General features: G+C 35.7%; 1 protein-coding gene across 10 annotated transcripts in view; it reads right to left on the reverse strand.

Moving 5' to 3' along the window:
• Positions 1-2,602: 2,602 nt before the first annotated feature.
• Positions 2,603-17,068, reverse strand: part of Wdr17 (WD repeat domain 17) — an 87,159-nt gene continuing 72,693 nt past the window's right edge. For 3 of the 10 annotated variants that reach the window (XM_052752294.1, XM_052752293.1, XM_052752296.1), the window contains 8 exons: positions 16,623-16,643; positions 14,122-14,233; positions 10,208-10,349; positions 9,795-9,897; positions 8,416-8,517; positions 5,279-5,377; positions 4,775-4,958; positions 2,603-2,937 (listed from right to left, as the gene is read on the reverse strand). In XM_052752294.1, the coding sequence (XP_052608254.1) occupies positions 2,818-2,937; positions 4,775-4,958; positions 5,279-5,377; positions 8,416-8,517; positions 9,795-9,897; positions 10,208-10,349; positions 14,122-14,233; positions 16,623-16,643 (883 nt within the window). In that variant the 3' untranslated portion in view covers positions 2,603-2,817. The remainder of the gene's footprint in view (positions 2,938-4,774; positions 4,959-5,278; positions 5,378-8,415; positions 8,518-9,794; positions 9,898-10,207; positions 10,350-14,121; positions 14,234-16,622; positions 16,644-17,068) is intronic. The other 7 variants (XM_052752298.1, XM_052752299.1, XM_052752297.1 and 4 more) reach the window with 4 other exon arrangements.

Consider the following 17,068-nt stretch of genomic DNA (forward strand, 5'->3'; position numbering starts at 1 on the left):
GATACTGATTGTTTAATGACCTTGACTGCAGTACCAATAGGGGCAGAAACAGCCTTCTTTAAGGACCCTCCCTCTGTGAACTGGGACAGCTTCTCTTGTGTTGTTATCAATAGTTCCTGTAAACGCCCTCTCAGCCCACTTTTTGTCCTGGGTCTTCTGGATGGTGAAAGTAACCATAGCACACGCAAGCCATAAGTGAAGTTGTTGAGGCTGCATGCTTCACCCTGGCTCAGAGGAATGATCTCTACATACCCGGTTGTGATCTCTACCCCAGGAAGAGTCAGCCAGACAGTCCTTATCTGTTTGATCTCGAGGAAAACAAGATATTTGGGGTTATTGTGAAATGTGGAGGCAAGGGGTCTTTGGTGGCTTGTGCAGGTGGCAAAGATGTCACAGTGTTGAGAGCAACCTGCATGAGAGTCAAAGGTCAGGCGTATCTCTGAGCTGCAACCAGAGGTGGAACAGAAGGGGGCACTGAAGATGAATGTAGTTTGGGCAGAGTGTATTTGAAATGCCCATGCCATTTACCCTGTCTGAGACATCAGGAGGACAGAGAAAATTCCCAGCAAAAGGAGGAGAGAGAGCCCATACTATATGTTCTCAAGGATAGGAGGTTTGTTAGCATTCTCTAGATGAGCAGAACCGATAGAATGAATATAGATAGATTAGATAGATGATAGATAAATAAATAGATGATATTAGATAGATAGATGATAGATACATACATAGATGATAGATACATACATAGATGATAGATAAATAGATAGATGATAGATAGATAAAGAGATAATAGATAGAGAATAAATAGATGATAGATAGGTGATATAGATGATAGATACATATATACATACATATATACATAGATAGATGATAGATACATACATACATACATATATCCTTAGATACATAGATCGATGATAGATGATAGAAGATAGATATAGATGATAGATAGATACATAGATAATGATAGATAGATGATAGATAGATACATAGATAATGATAGGTAGATAGATAGATAGATAGATAGATAGATAGATAGATAGATAGATAGGATAGAACAGACAGGGGATTTGTGAGACTTACAGGCTGTGAATTGGGGTTAAAAATGGGTCTTCCCAGCTGGGCGGTGGTGGCACACACCTTTAATCCCAGCACTCGGGATGCAGAGCCAGGCGGATCTCTGTGAGTTTGAGGCCAGCCTGGTCTACAGAGCAAGAGCCAGGACAGGCACCAAAACTACACAGAGAAACCCCTGTCTTGAAAAAACAAAAAACAAAAAAAGGGGGGAGGGGTCTTCCCACTTCAAATAATTTAATTAAGAAAAACCCCTCACAAGTACACCCAACCACTTGTGTTTTAGTTAATTCCAGATGTGGTCCAAGTTGACAACCAAGATTACCATTCATAGGAGGCAAGCAAGAGATTCTTAGCTTTAGTGATCTCATCTGACAGGAGTACTTATCTCAGAGAAGGGATCAGGGGCCTGTTAGAGCTGTAACACATGGGTCCATGTCGAGACTCCCTGAAGTGTAGCCACTGTTGGGATGGTGAAGATGACCTGATGTGGGAGAGCCAGTGGATGAGAGGCTGTCAAATAAACTCAGTTCTGTGGTAGGGTGGTTTGGGTGATTGATAGGGTCAGCTGAGTGAGGACACAATCAGCATGTCCACTGAGGTGTTTGAATAGAGTAAGTGAAGGTAAATAGTCACAGAGTGGGCCTGATTCCAGAGGGTAACTTTCCTGGAAGAATAGGACAGCAGTACATTAACTCAAATGGGCTGAGGGAGGAGGGGCTGGCACCTGTCCTGAATGCAAGTTAGGGTGAGAGGTAAGGGTTGAGTCCAAGGAAAGTCAAGTTCAGAAGACAATTTCAGTCCGTGAGTTTTAATAAACATTAGCCCTCTCTACCTTTCCTGAGGATCTAGAATGGTAGGGAATGTGAAGATGCCAGAGCTCTTGACACTAGCTGGGTGACTTTAGAGATGAATGCCAGGCCATTATCTGACTGTATAGATCTAGAAAATTCAAATATGAGCAAAATACTCATGTGGTGGAAACATACCACTTCTGCAATCTCACCCATAATAAGGAAAGCTCCCACCCACCCTGAGAAAGTGTCTACCATAGTAAGAAGATATTTATGTGTTGTTGTTGTTAGGAGACATATGTGTAAAAATCTACCAGTCTTCCCCAGGATGACTACTCCAAAACTGGTATGGATTAAAGGAAGGAGGAGTTCACAAAGCTCCCTGTGGGGAAGTTTGGGTACAGGGGTGGGGCATCCCTAGGTGACCAGAAGACCAGAAAGGCTGGGTGGAAGAAGAGAGGTTGGAGGAAGTGGTGAAGAGGTTGATACCCAATATGAAAGGACTTGTGGATATCTGTCAGGAAGGGTTTTGCCTGAGCATCAGGGAGAAGTATCTGTCTTGTAGAAGAAGCTGGCCCCAGGGGCCTACAATGGTTTCCATGGCCCAAAGAGTCAGTTACTGGGACTCAGGGTAGGTAGGCATTTTATTGACTTTCATGTCTTTTGAAGTCTATCTGCTTTGCAGATTATATAGTCCTTTATAATTCAATTAAAGCTTCCCTGTAAATGTATAAATAATATCATTTATCAATGAGATACATATTTTTCCTTTGGAATTATAGAAATATTTTATTTTTGAAATTAATAAAATTTAATATTATTTCTTCAAGTTTTCCAACCACCAACCCACCTCCCAACCTATTATTCTCGAACAACCAAAATGAAGGTTATAAATAATCCAAATTTTCTTTTTACAAAAACTACTAATTATGGAGAAAAAAATCTTCAGTCAAAATGGATTGAGTCGTATTCCAGTTCCTAAAGGTGAGAATGGATTCACCTTTGCCCACATCAGAGCATCGTTCAAAGAAATAGTCGATTTCCCATCTTCCAGGAAATACACAGGGCCCTGTGCACAGAGTTGAGAAGAGAGAAGATGAAACTATACATTGGAGCGTTGGCTTAAAATTTCAGCTTTATGCTATAATTTTAATTCTTTATATGCAGCAGTACTATCAATGACAATAAGTGTTGTTCGTTTATTAATTGCCCCATAACATATCTTATGAAAGCCCACTGTCAAGTAACAGACTTGGATATACTTCATTGAGTTAGGTATGTAGCTGATGTCAGCATGCCTGGAAAGTGACTGAAGCCAGACACTTGGGTCCCTCTCAACAGAAGAGGAGGAAGATATTGCTGTACATGTGTGTGATTTAAAACTATACTCTGTCACATGACTTGAGAGACTATTTATAGTTTAGTCCCATCAGTTATTAGCACATCCTGAGTTTTGAAAAGTCTTCTCATCTGTCTTACTCTGCTCTGAGAAGGAATGCATGATAACAAAGAAAATCACAAGATAAGTACAGTTTTAATTTTTTGGTTAGGCTATAAATCTGTCAAGTTCTGGTTATAATCTTTAAAGATATGTTTTATTGTTTGCAATTTATTTTTAGAGTTGGAAAAGTTAATCATTAGCTTCACATTAGTAAGTACTTGAGATTCATAAAACAAACATTAATTTCAAGTTTAAAATACTCTAGAAGGTTGTTACTTAGTCTACATCAGTTATATGTGCACTGGGATGATTAGTAAGTAGATCCTTTGGTGGGTGTGGGCCGGTGTAAAGAAAAAACTCAGTTGGTGTCTACTGGTGTTTTGGCAATCCTGCATTGAGAAATGGGTTATTGAGGGAAAGAGATGAAGGGACCAAGCATTTAAATGGCCCATGAGAGCAGAAAGTGATTTGGAGACAAATTCCCAGAGTTTCATGATTCACTGCTAAGCTACTGGGTTCACTGATTTTTATTTAATCTCTAAACACAAGTGAATGACATCAGTGTGCACAGTCATGTGTACTGTGCTTTGGAGATTATTGTTTTGTGTTCTCAAGAGTCTGGCTTACAATTGGGCAGCTAAGCTATAAGCAGGGATTGTACTAATGAGCAGCTATTACACTTATTTTAAGTGTCTGGATCACTCACTGGCCTGGCATGTCATGATAATAAACATATTTTTAATATTACATCAGGATTATAAGGTCCTATCAGTTGAAATGTGTATGACACTGGCAGCTGGAGCACTCTGTGATAGACTGTGATCATCCACTTTGCAGAACTGGGCTTTGTTTACCTCTCAGGGACATCTACTATAAGACAATGACTTCTCTTCTAAAAATCTCCTTGGGTTCCCCTCAGAGGCTCTAAGCATTGTTCATCACTAATTTTACTATAAGTCAAAGAATGCTCTTTGGGAATTAGTCATCCTCTGTGATGAATCACAGTGAACTTTAATTGCTGAAAGTTCAGTAAAATAATACAAGGTCACTTGATGTATCAGTAATATCCATCTGTCGGTTTTATTTTATTGTGCTTTTTCAGCACAAATGGAGACTAGAAAGTAAAATACAATCTTCTGTGGATAAAATCATGTTGACTATTTCACTGACTTACTTTCCTTTAAGATATGAAGTATAATTATTTTAAAACATCCTTATTACTATATATGTAAATAAGCTGCTGCAAAATGTATGCAGTTGCTTCACTGATGATAGCTCAGTGATCATCTATCTCTCTGGTTTTATTTTAAGGGAAAAGAGACCACTTGCAATATCACAGAAGCACTAACAGCAATATTTTCTTACTTTTCTTTCTTCTTGTACATCTGCCAAGATTACTGAGTTTATATTTGTTTTAGGATAACATGAAAAATTCATAATGGAAATATAAAGTATTAGTCTGTACCTGAATTTTTAGTCCAGTAAGACAAGAGATGTGAATGTCTGAATGGCTTGGAAGATTTGATCCAGTCACATAATCTGGTCCAATAATTCCTTTGAATGGCTCTTCTTTCAGTCTCTTTAATAAAGTTTCATAAATGGTTTGTTGTGAATCAGAAGGGGGTGTACATGGAGACTCTTCTGATGATCTACATTTTAAATAAATGTTCACATTTCATTTTTTATAGAATTATAGAATTACTGAGATGTAGATGAGAAATTACTCTGATTAGTTTATTATCCTTTAGAGATAGAGACAAATCAATTTAAAAAGTTTAGAAAAACGAGACTTCAGAAAGGCAGAAATTAGCATCACAATAAATTACTACTGAATATATGTTAAACAAATTGACAATTTATTTTTCTAAAATTGTTTGAAAATAATTGAAAAAAACAATGCACATCCGAACATTTTTGTCTGTAACACTAAATTCCTTCTGCATTTGAATGTTATATTGAATTCACTCACTGTTTGGCAAACTGTGTGCAAGCTCTCCATGCATCCAATTCCTCAGAGAGATGTTCAATTTTTAAAGGCACCGACACCACTCGGCGTCTTAATAGCTGACTGAAACATGAAAAAAAAATTGGAATCTGGCATAACAGTAAAACATCGGACAAAACAAATGAACTTTAATAACTGAAATTTTATCTGTAATAACAGTGTTCAACTGTTCAACAGTGTGTATGTACATACAATTACGTTTACGTAGGCATATATGTGTTCCCTTATATGTTTATCATTTAAGCCCCTGGTAAGTCTAAAATGCTCAAGAAACATGGATGGATGAGTGACTGTAGTTAAAGGCATTGTATAATCTGTGGAGCATGGTGAGACAAGACAAGCAATGCTAAACAGCAGAAGTGAGATAGAACAGCTAATCAGAACCTTGACTTAATTCTGGATAACAGAAACACAATGGCACTATTAGAAAAAGCAAAGGACTCGATTTGACAAGCTTGTTTTCCTTGAGAGCACACCGAGTTTAAGGCTGGAGTGTGGTGCAGGCCCTAGACTCATACACAAGGAGCTCTGAGATTAGATGACATCTGAACATACAATGAGTTATCTCCAAAACGATGACAGGTAAGTCTCAGAAATGAGTTTCAGTGCTGGTTGTGCAAGCCTGGCAACCTGAGTTTGAGTCTCAGAACCCACTTAAAGGTGTAAAGAGAGAATCAGCTCCGCAGAATTTTCCTCTGTCTCCAGATGTGTGCCTTAGAATGGGCATGAACCACTCCACCCCCACTACACACACACACACCCACACACACACACCACAAATGAACCTTCTGTAGAACACACAATAGAACAGAGAGATGATGATGTGAGTGTGTAGGGGACGGGGAAGTGGGGAGAGAAAAGAAGAAAGGAAACAGAACAAGACAATGGAGAACTGGAGAGTTAGTGTGAGAGGAAATGAAAATAGACTGCAGGACATAACAGACAGAATCATCATGAAAAAGAAATCCTCTAAAACTGAGACTTCTTAAAGTTCTCTTTCTTAATTACTATGCCTTCCATAACCTAGACATAGTCTATGAAGTTTCCCCTGCCCTATATATAATAACTTCTGCTTTTCCACTTTGTTTTTTTTTTTTGCTTCCGGATTTCTGAGGCAGTCACTCTGAATACAGGCTTGTGTGGAACTCTCCATGTAGCCCAGGCTGGCCTTGAACCAGTGGGAATCCTTTTACCTCAGCCTCCCATGATGAGATTGCAGATATGAGCCGCCACTCCCTTCCTTCATCTTTTTATTATTAATACTAAGTAAGAGACCGTCTTTCTCTCACTTGTCATCAGTGAAGTCACACATAGCTGGACAAATGCAGCGTAATTTTAGTGTCCCTCACAGCCCCTATTGATTCTATATTTTAAGGTTGAAAGTGGTCTTTTGGCTTGTTGCCTATACAAAAACACATTTTCTTTGAGCATCCTAGTGGTATTAGTCTACCTTATTCCTTAGCTTGTACTCGGGAGCAGTGGCTGCTTCTTCACTAGAGTTAGAGAGGAATAATAAAGTTTTCCATTTCTCTTACAATCCTCTACCTTCTGTAAAAGGTAGAAAAATGTGGAACTCATTTTTTCTCTTGAGTAGCCCAGTGCAAGGCTGGCCTTGAACCAGTGGGAATCCTTTTAGATCAGCTTCCCATGATGAGATTGCAGATATGAGCCGCCGTATCGAGGGAACATTTTTCCCTAGACTCTAAGCATCAAGAATAAAAAAGCTGCATACTATATCATTTAGCAAGTTAATGGGCCTGGAAATAAATTTTCTGGAAATATTCTGTGAATTTGTTTACTCCCCAAATCATACTCATACAATGAGATGTGTCTTGTTAAATAGTGGGATGTATTAGAAATGAAGAATCCTTATTTTGGCCTTGATTTTATTTTTGAAGGAAGTAAGTTTTTTTTTTTTTTTTTTTTTTTTTTTTTTTGGTTTTTCGAGACAGGGTTTCTCTGTGTAGCTTTGCGCCTTTCCTGGAACTCGCTTTGGAGACCAGGCTGGCCTCGAACTCACAGAGATCCGCCTGCTTCTACCTCCCGAGTGCTGGGATTAAAGGCGTGCGCCACCACCGCCCGGCGTAAGTATAATAGATAATGACTGAAGTTTAGCAAGCTGTTAGGGAGTGTAGATGTTTGGCTGGCAGGGTTATAAAACACAATCATGAATATAAAATACTAGCTTATTTGCTACTGTGAAATGTCCTTTACTTGAGTTTTTCTGCCTCAGATATGGTGAGTTTATAGCCAGAAGGTTTCTCTGGTCCTGAGGAATCTCTCCCATGTCCCGCAGCTACTTGTCCCAAATAAATGCACACAGGCTTATATTAATTAAAACTGTTCAGCCATTAGCTCAGACTAACTATTGACTAGTTCTTACACGTAAATTAACCCATAATTCTTATTTATGTTTTGGAATGTGGCTTGGTACCTTTTCTCAGTTCTGTCCTCACATCTTGCTTCCTCTGTGTCTGGCTGGTGACTCCTGACTCAGCCTTCCTGTTCCCAGAATTCTCCTCTCTCTTTGTTCTGTCTATACTTTCTGCCCGGCTACTGGCCAATCAGCACTTTATTTATTAACCAATCCGTGCAACACATTCACAGTATACAGAGTGATATTCACAGCAGCTGCTAATATATGTGACCTCTTATAATTTAACAGTGGTGTTATGCCATGATGGAAGTGAAGCACAGGCATGACTTCCAGAACAAAGTGAAGAAATCTGGAATCTTCTTCTGAAGACCTTGGGAAACTCACAGAAGGAAAGACACTGAGAGTTGCAGAGTAGAAAAGAAAAAGGGAAAGATCCAAGTCCTTGATGGAATTACTGGACTGCTTTATAAGTTCTGGGACACCTCTCTGAAGTGTCCTGATAGGCAACCATCAACATATCCTACATATTTAAACTTCTGTTAGCATCTCAGTCATTTATAGCCTAATGCATTCACAATTCATAGACATAGCCCTTGCTTTATTGCAGAGGACACGCTGAGTGAACAAATGAACACACAGTATAATGCATTCAGTTCCTGTGATCTACTTAGAGGCTATTTATCTTAGGACAAAGGATTTCTCAATAAAATGGTTTTATTTTTACCTTGTGTACTCATAAAGAGCTGGAACGATGCTTTGATACTTTCTCCTGATAGCCAGTAAGGCACCAATGTAACCACATAATATGAGTAATTCATTTCGAGCCCTGAAAGAGAATATATTTATTTTTAATCTTTATAATTTGAAGCATAGGACATTACTCTCTTACATAATTCAAACATGTCTATTTATATTCTTACAGATGATACTTATAAAATACATTTAGAGGGCTGATGGCTCAGTGGCTGTTCTTCCAGAGGTTGAGTTCAATTCCCAGCTTCCACATAGTGGCTCACAGCCATCTATAATGGGATCTGATACCTTCTTGTGGCATGCAGGTGTACATGCGGACAGAGCATTCATACATAAAAAAAAATGAACTTAAAAAAGAAAAGCCAAAATTATAAAAAAATACATTTAGAAAATTTTGTAAAATTGGAGGAAATGATTTATTCATTAGCTAAAAATTAATACATAATTCTTATTCTAAAATGAATGCTATAACATAAATTATAATTTAAAACAAATGTCTTTAAATAGCACTTAGTTCTTATCTGCTCATTTTATATATTTAACATTTTTGTGCTTTCATGCTCGAATCTGAACTAGAGTCCTCACACAAAGCAAGGGCCCTACTGTTCTAGTTGGTTTGCACCCTGAGGCTGCTGCTGCCTTTCTCTTTATGTCATTTATCTCTAAGAGATTCCTTTTATTAGATTTAGGAACTTATGGCCCATTATGTCAACTCTAGGAAGAACCAGCAAAATCAACTGCATTTCCTGTGGGGTGAACTTAGCAGTTTTCCTGGCTATTTCATTAAAAAAAACCCAGCCAAACAAACAAACAAAAAAACAAAAACTCTCTTACAAATTATCCTCAAATCTCTGAGGACTTTAGTTATATGAAAAAAATTCCTAGGTGGTCCTTGAGTTTAAGGATGCTGTCATTTTTCTGTTTTCTAGCATGTGTATCTCTCTCATCTAGGCTTAGTATGATGTTTTATGTACAACAGATATTGAATAAATATGATGTTTGGTTTCTTAAGAATTCCATGCCCACAACCACCTAAGTGTTTTCAATTAGCCTTCTTTAAACAAGTGTGTATAAGTGAAACTACACACACGTTCACACACATAAATATATACACACTAGCTAATGTTAATAGTTACTATTCAGTTCAAGTTCACTTTATTGTCTTTTCTTGTTATTGCTGTCATAACAAAAAAGTAATAACAAAATGCATAATTTGAATTTATAAATTCAGCTAATTAAGATGATCTTATTTCTTGATTTGAACACCTAAACCATTAGTGCCATTTAAAAATTTATAAATAAATAAAAATTTATACTGATCGTTTTTATGACTTGAAGAAAAGTACTTACTCAGTGCATGTATGCAAGAGTAGTTTTTCAGTACGAATAAAACTCAATAGGTCAAGCACAGGGTAAACAGTATCCAGAGTCCAGTTTGAGTTATTGATACATCCTGACAAAATAAAACCAAATGGAATGTATTTTAAATCACAGTATCGAGTCTTGTTCATCCAATTGTTAAAATTATATAACCAACCCTTGTGTCCTAATTCTGAAGTTTGTATAAAAAACTATTGTTCCTTTCGCTGTCTCTGGGTCTCCCATACCATAAAATCAGGAGAGACACCACATTTTACATCAGTCATCTCTCTCCTTGTGAAATGTGGGTTGACTAGTGCTTGATTATCAGGCTGAGTATCAATTAATGAAAATATCAAATGAACAAATGGATCTAAAAATCCAACCACGAATTAGAAACTTACCTTTGACAAAGTCAATACCAATAGGAAGAGCTTTTTCAGGTTCCTGGCTTAGTAAATAATACTTTATGGTTTCAAATACATTGCCATCTGCCTGGGCCTTTTCAGCCAACTGCATGCATTCTTCCACTGGGGGTAGATTGCACTAGAAAATGATTTATTGAAAGACAATGTTACTAAGATTTACAGGGATAAAAGTTATAGTAGAAACACTCATTATTGCCACAATAATATGTCTGTTTCACTTATTAAAAATGCCCAAAATATGTGTAAATGAAATTGTTTATAAATAAAATTATTTATGGAAATATTTTTAAGACTAAAGAATAAAAGTGAGGTCATTACCTTATGAGTTAGTGACTTTACACCACACAAATGTTTAATAAAGATGTAGAACTAAATTTTTCTGATCATAATGCTGTAATTAGTATTCACTCATGCAGCTCAGCAAAAATAAAACAAAACAAGCCCACACTGAAGTCATCTGCTTTAGAGTAAATATATAATACAGACATTGCCAAAACTACATTGAATGTAACAAGCACAAACTACACTGTCCCATATTCCTTTACACTATGATTGAACTTAGCCTTTGAAGCCAAACAACCCTATTTCTAAGATACTAACCATATTTAAGGTCTAAAACTTGACAGTTTAAAATGCACACAGAGTGAAAAGTTTGGGTTCCCAAAATTTCATGATTACAAAAGGAAAAATAATGTTCCTTAATACTGAAAATAGACCTTTCTGTAGAAAATGGAAATTCTGGTCTTCTCTCAATCAGGATGTTTTGCTTCCATGATATGAATAGAATTAATTACCACTCACATAATTTTAAATATATGTAAAAATATACTCGATTATTGAAGTAAAAAATGGAAATGACATCCATTCAATCTCAACAATATTGCTACCTAAAAAGATCTGAACAATTCCAGCAACAGTTGACATTCCAATATAGATGGGGAAAATTTCACAGGACTCTACCCTTAGATAAAGAGCTACAAGAAATTAGTAACTGCTAAGAGGGGGAGAATGAGTCCTCCCCAGAGACCAGTCACAGACTGGTTATTCAATACTCGGCTACCTTGAAATGTGTAGACATGTAGGTAACACTGACCAGACTATGCCTGTGTGTTTATATGTTTATTCCTCTATATGTATATGAAATGACCATGGTTAAAGCACAAAAAGCTGTGAATTTGGGGAAAAGGCATATATGGGAGGGTTAGGAGAGGGGAAATGATGTGATTATATTTTAAATAAATTTTTATAAATTTTAAATAAGAATGCTGAAGCTTACTAAGCAACAGCATTAATACTATTACAACTATTAAAGACTTTCACATTTCTTATTGTTTAAAAATTAAGTAGACTGAATAGTTTAGGTCTTTCTCTCTCCCCTCTCCAAAAGAAAATCACAAAAAGGTTTGCTAAGGATTTTATATATATATATCACTAATATACACTATATATGTCTGTTACTATTGCTTTTCCATTATTATTATAGCTCACTGACAACTTAAAAAGGATAGCTATTACACTTGAATTAAAAATTAAGCATAAAAATAATAAAAGTGATTGTCACTGAAATTTCACACTCTAGAGTACAAGAATAATTCCTGTCCTATTAACAAATTTCTCAGATAGGGTAATACTGTGTTTGACTGTGGTTTGACTTCGGTTTTTATTATCAGATTAGAAAATTTTTAGAGTTATTAACAAATTTACATTCACTAGTTTTCTGAAGAGCAACTAATAAATTCTGATCAATGATTCTAATCATATCCTTTAGACTGTAATGAACATTAGTTGAATGCTTCTCTTGCCCCTATTATTCCCACAAGAAGGGGAGAGGCTGATCATGCTGTCTACAGCTCAGAGTCACAGATGAGAGGAATAAGTTCTGTTCGCTGCACAGAAAGGTAAGTCCTTAATAGCAGTGTATCTTTCAAAACACCTTGAAGAAAGGATCTTGGGTGTTTTTACCCTAGAGACTAATAAATATTTGAGGTTTGGGGTGTGGAAGTTGCTCTGATATATATACAATATAATTAAATTATATCATACTATTAAATATATATTAATAAATATATATAATTAAATTATAATGCACACACATATATACATACATATATATATATATATATATTAAAATGTCACACTGTGGCCTTTAAATATACACAATGACTTTTGTCGATTAACATAAGCCAGGATGTATAAACTTAGGGAAGTCATTTATCCTTCCTACCCCTGCATGCTGATACCAGCACTTCTTGCTCTGAGGTTGTTAACACATATTCAAAGACTTTATAATACATAGGGAGAAGTAGAAATGAAAGTCTCATTGCCTCTTACCACATGCATTTTAATTTAAACTGAGAGTTTCTAGGGGGTGTTTACAAAAATAAAACACAGATACTTTTTACTTATTTTTATTTCAAAAGTTTTGTTTATCTTTAGATTTGTCTTATATTTTTACTTATTTATTTCATGTGGCACACACGTGGAGGTCAGAGGACAACTTGCCCGCATCATCTGACTCCTTCCACCATGTGGAAAACAGGGATTGAATTCGGGCATTAGAACTGAGGATAAGCACCCTTACCCACTGATCCATCTCCACAGTGCTCATAGCAAATTTTTAGACAGGAATTCAAAGAACAGAAAGTGTACAAGGAGTATTTGAAAATCTCCAAAAATTACTGCCACAAACTGTCGGATTGGATATTAATCATTTCATCAATACTTTCCATAATATCAGACATGGACACACACACACACACATTTACTCCATAACACATCTATACTCACCCACTTATTTACACTTTTGGTCTATCTGTGTTAATATAATAATAAGTATATGCTAAATGACGAGCATTATTCACTAATTGGGAAAAACTTCAAATTTAAAAAATGAAACAACATTTTGTTATTTTGGAAAGTTGAGGATGAGAAAATATGGTTCTTTCGTTTTTCTTTTGCTTAAAAACTGTAGTATTTTTGGCTGTGCATAGGGGTACACACCTTTAACCCCAACACTAAGGAGGCAGAGGCAGATGGATCTTTGTGAGTTTGAGGCCGGGTTGGTCTACACAATGAGGTCAATGACAGCCAGAGCTACATAGTGAGACCCTGTTTCAAACAAACAAACAAACAAACAAAGCAAATAAATAAACTAAACAAATATAGCATTTTCTTTCATGTGTTATAACAATATGTAGCTGGGTGGCAGTGGCTCACGCCTTTAATCTCAGCACTCAGGAGGCAGAGGCAGGCGGATCTCTGTGAGTTCGAGGCCAGTCTGGTCTACAGAGAGAGTTCCAGGACAGGCTCCCAAGCTACATAGAGAAACCCTATCTCAAACAAACAAACAAACAAACAACAACAACAACAACAACAAAACACAACCAAATAAGAACAAGAGGTGGGAGCACTAGAAGAAAGCGTGTGACATTGTCCTGTGACCTCCTGATGTGCGTGTGTGCGTGCGTGAGCACTCACACAGACACTCTCACACACAAACACATTAAAATATGGTCTTAACTTGTAAACAAACCTTCAGCTACAAAGTGGTACAGTAGAAGGGCTACGGAATGGTTAGACTTTTTGGAGTTGAAATTCTCAATCCATCTTTAATTAATTTGGGCAGATTCTTTACTTCTGTGAGTTTCCTTCCTTTGTAAAAATTATATCTATATATAATCCAAAAACTATACGTATATCTATTCCAAGCCCTGAATAGAAGTCAATAAATATTCTTTCTTTTGGTTACTGGTTTTGTTGAGTTAATAGGTGTCTCAAGTGACCATGTTGTTATTTAATTTTTGGCATGAATTTCTATTTGATTGAACCAAAAATTAGTAAAATCATAGCATTTCATTCCAGGCTAGATTCATGGATATATCATCAGCTACCTTCTTGTGAAGATCATTTATTTCTTCAGTGCACCCTGGGTAGAAGGCACAGAGTTTTACTAGCTGAACTTCATTATCAGGAGTCATCAGGAGAAGATCAGCTGCCAAGTTCCTGTTTGTATAACAAAGGAGAAAACCCCATTGAGGAAATGATCCAAAAATAGATCCACAAGAATTTCAAGAAAAGGAGACTCATAAAATATAGCATCCTTGCTTATCCATTTACACAATGTTTATTTCATTATTTATAGCAAAGTGTCTCAAATGTAGATTATAGAAAACACATTATGAAGGATGAGCACATTATCAAAAGTTTTCAAAATGCCAAATCTGCATAACTTAAATTCTTACACTATAGCACTCAATTTTATTATTAGAGAAGAATTCTCTACCAGACTACACAGCTGTAGACAGGATTTTGGAGAAAATCATAAAGTAAAGTGAAAGCTAACACGTTTTCCCTTTTTATCATTCTTATCAACAATGGGATGTTCTATTAGCCTCTGCTTTGACTCCAGCAAAATGCTTAGCTGGTTTTACTTTTTTAACGTCTGTTGTTCTGCATGCTTTTTAAGCTTTAGGAGGAAACCAAAAAGAGAAATATACTTTTAAAATATTTTAAAAGATTTCATCTAGTGTAATAAGTTGCTTACAAGAATAAAATGGCATGGACTTCTTAACATTGTGATAAATGATATTTTTTATGAGAAGCTTTCCTCAAAGCAGTAAGTGAGGACTTTTTTGTTTCACACATTATAATTAAGGAAACATCAAATTTCCAGTGGCTCAAGATACTTAACTTTCAAGAATGGCACACACACACACACACACACACACACACACACACACACACACACACACACGTATAAATATGCGTGTACACACATATATGTATATGTATATATATATGCATACACACACATATTGTGTGCCTTTTGAACATACAATATATTAAAGGATACTTTATAGAGCTGTAAATGTGGGACTCTTAAGTTAGCTTTTTCACAGTGGCTTTTAATCATGTATATGATCAACTAATTTTTAAAATACAATAAATTCTTTCAAAATGTTATAAAGAATATAGAATAGATATAGAAATCATTTGTAACCCTTGTTGTGAAATAAAAAATTTTAGTAAATACTCATGCTCAGATACACGTACCCATACAAACCACAAACTGTTAGAACAGTAGCTTTCTGAGTTAGGCTCATATTCAAGTTGTTAGAATTAAAAATAACTTCAATGGTGTTTTACAAAATTATACATAAAATATTTCAATAATGCAACCTTCCACTAATATATGATTAGATATACAACTACTTGACACATTGATAGACAACTATTAAAAGTCTACAACGACTTTTCAGTTTGTTTTCTCCCAGCCAACTAACAATCCAATCCCAAACTGCCTATATTATTATCACCATTGATCAAGTAATTTTTTTATTTTCTCTTTTATTCTTATCTATGTGCATTGGTGTTTTGCCTGCACGTATATCTGTATGAGGGTGTTATGGACTCAGGAAGTGGAGTTATAGACAGTTGTGAGCCACCCTGCGGTTGCTGGGAATTGAACCCAGGTCCTCTGTCAGAACAGACAGTGCTCTTAACCACTGAGTCATCCCTCCAGCCCCAGATCAAGTAAGTTTATAAAAGTCCAAAATAGAGTAGTTTACCTGTTATTTCTAAGAGGTACAAATTATTGTACTTTCTAATAACAAAATTTAATAACATATTTTAATTATATTACATGTTAATACATGTGTGTGAGATACAGGGACAGAGAGAGACAAGGAGTGTGTGTGTGTGTGTGTGTGTGTGTGTGTGTGTGTGTGTGTGTGTGTGTACATGTGTGTGCATGTTTGTGCAAATGCATACTCTTGCCATGGGATTGAACTCAGGTCATCATGCTTATATAAGCACTTTTACCTCCTGAGTCATATTGCCACCCCATAATAACACTTTTAAAATAATATCCTGGAGAATACAGAATTATATCCTGATTTTTTTCTTTGAAAACAGCTGGACTAAAACTACATTAAAACTTGCAACAACTCCAAATAAAACCCAACTTCTTCCTGCAAACTATATCCTCATATAGGAAAATTTTCATTAAGAGCTGCTGATCATATTCATTATTTATTTTACTGTTTCTTTAAAATTCAGTACATTATTGTGTGTGTATAACAAAACATAAGACAACTAAATCATCTGAAGTTAAACTTCATTATTCGAATGTCATTTATTTAACTTTGCAGAGTTAATTTTTAACATCGTACAAAGCCACAGTTAGTTTATTTTCTGAACAACTTTTAATTATAACATCATATATTTAAGTTATAAAATATTCTTATTTTATATGGTTAGGTTTTTTAAATATATAACTTACATATACAAATTGGAATATTGTAAAACCACATAGTATGGAGGTAGTCTTAAATACTTAAAATTGTGTGAATATTTAAAATAACATGTTAATAAGAACAAGACTAGACAGTACCTGTATGCACCTGATGGAAAGCTGGAGAGAAGATATTGAATGTGAATATCAGACAAACATTATACACTTTAAGAAGCAAACAAAATTGCATCAGTAAATGTAAAATACACGAACTATCTTGATTTATGAGATTATGACTAGCTTCCTTAAACTAAGTAATTAAATTTTGTTGATTTTTAATCTGTAGGATGCCAATAGATATGTATACATTTCTTGTGAAAATTATCATACTAAGTAGGACGTTTCCCATAATTTGAACTTTATTCCAATTTCTGGTCTTTAGCTACGAAAAGGAAGAACACCTGGGAAGGTGTCACCAGGTAATGGAAGTTTGATTTTTGATAGAAGGAATTATGACAGATATCAGCTCATTGAAAGAGCTCTAAACAGCTGGATAAAACAATAATAATTAGCAATTAGCAACCATGTTATCTTTCTTTTCAAAT

Source organism: Peromyscus californicus, unplaced genomic scaffold, assembly GCF_007827085.1.
Source record: "Peromyscus californicus insignis strain IS unplaced genomic scaffold, ASM782708v3 Scaffold_23__1_contigs__length_62951481, whole genome shotgun sequence".
NCBI lineage: Eukaryota > Metazoa > Chordata > Mammalia > Rodentia > Cricetidae > Peromyscus > Peromyscus californicus.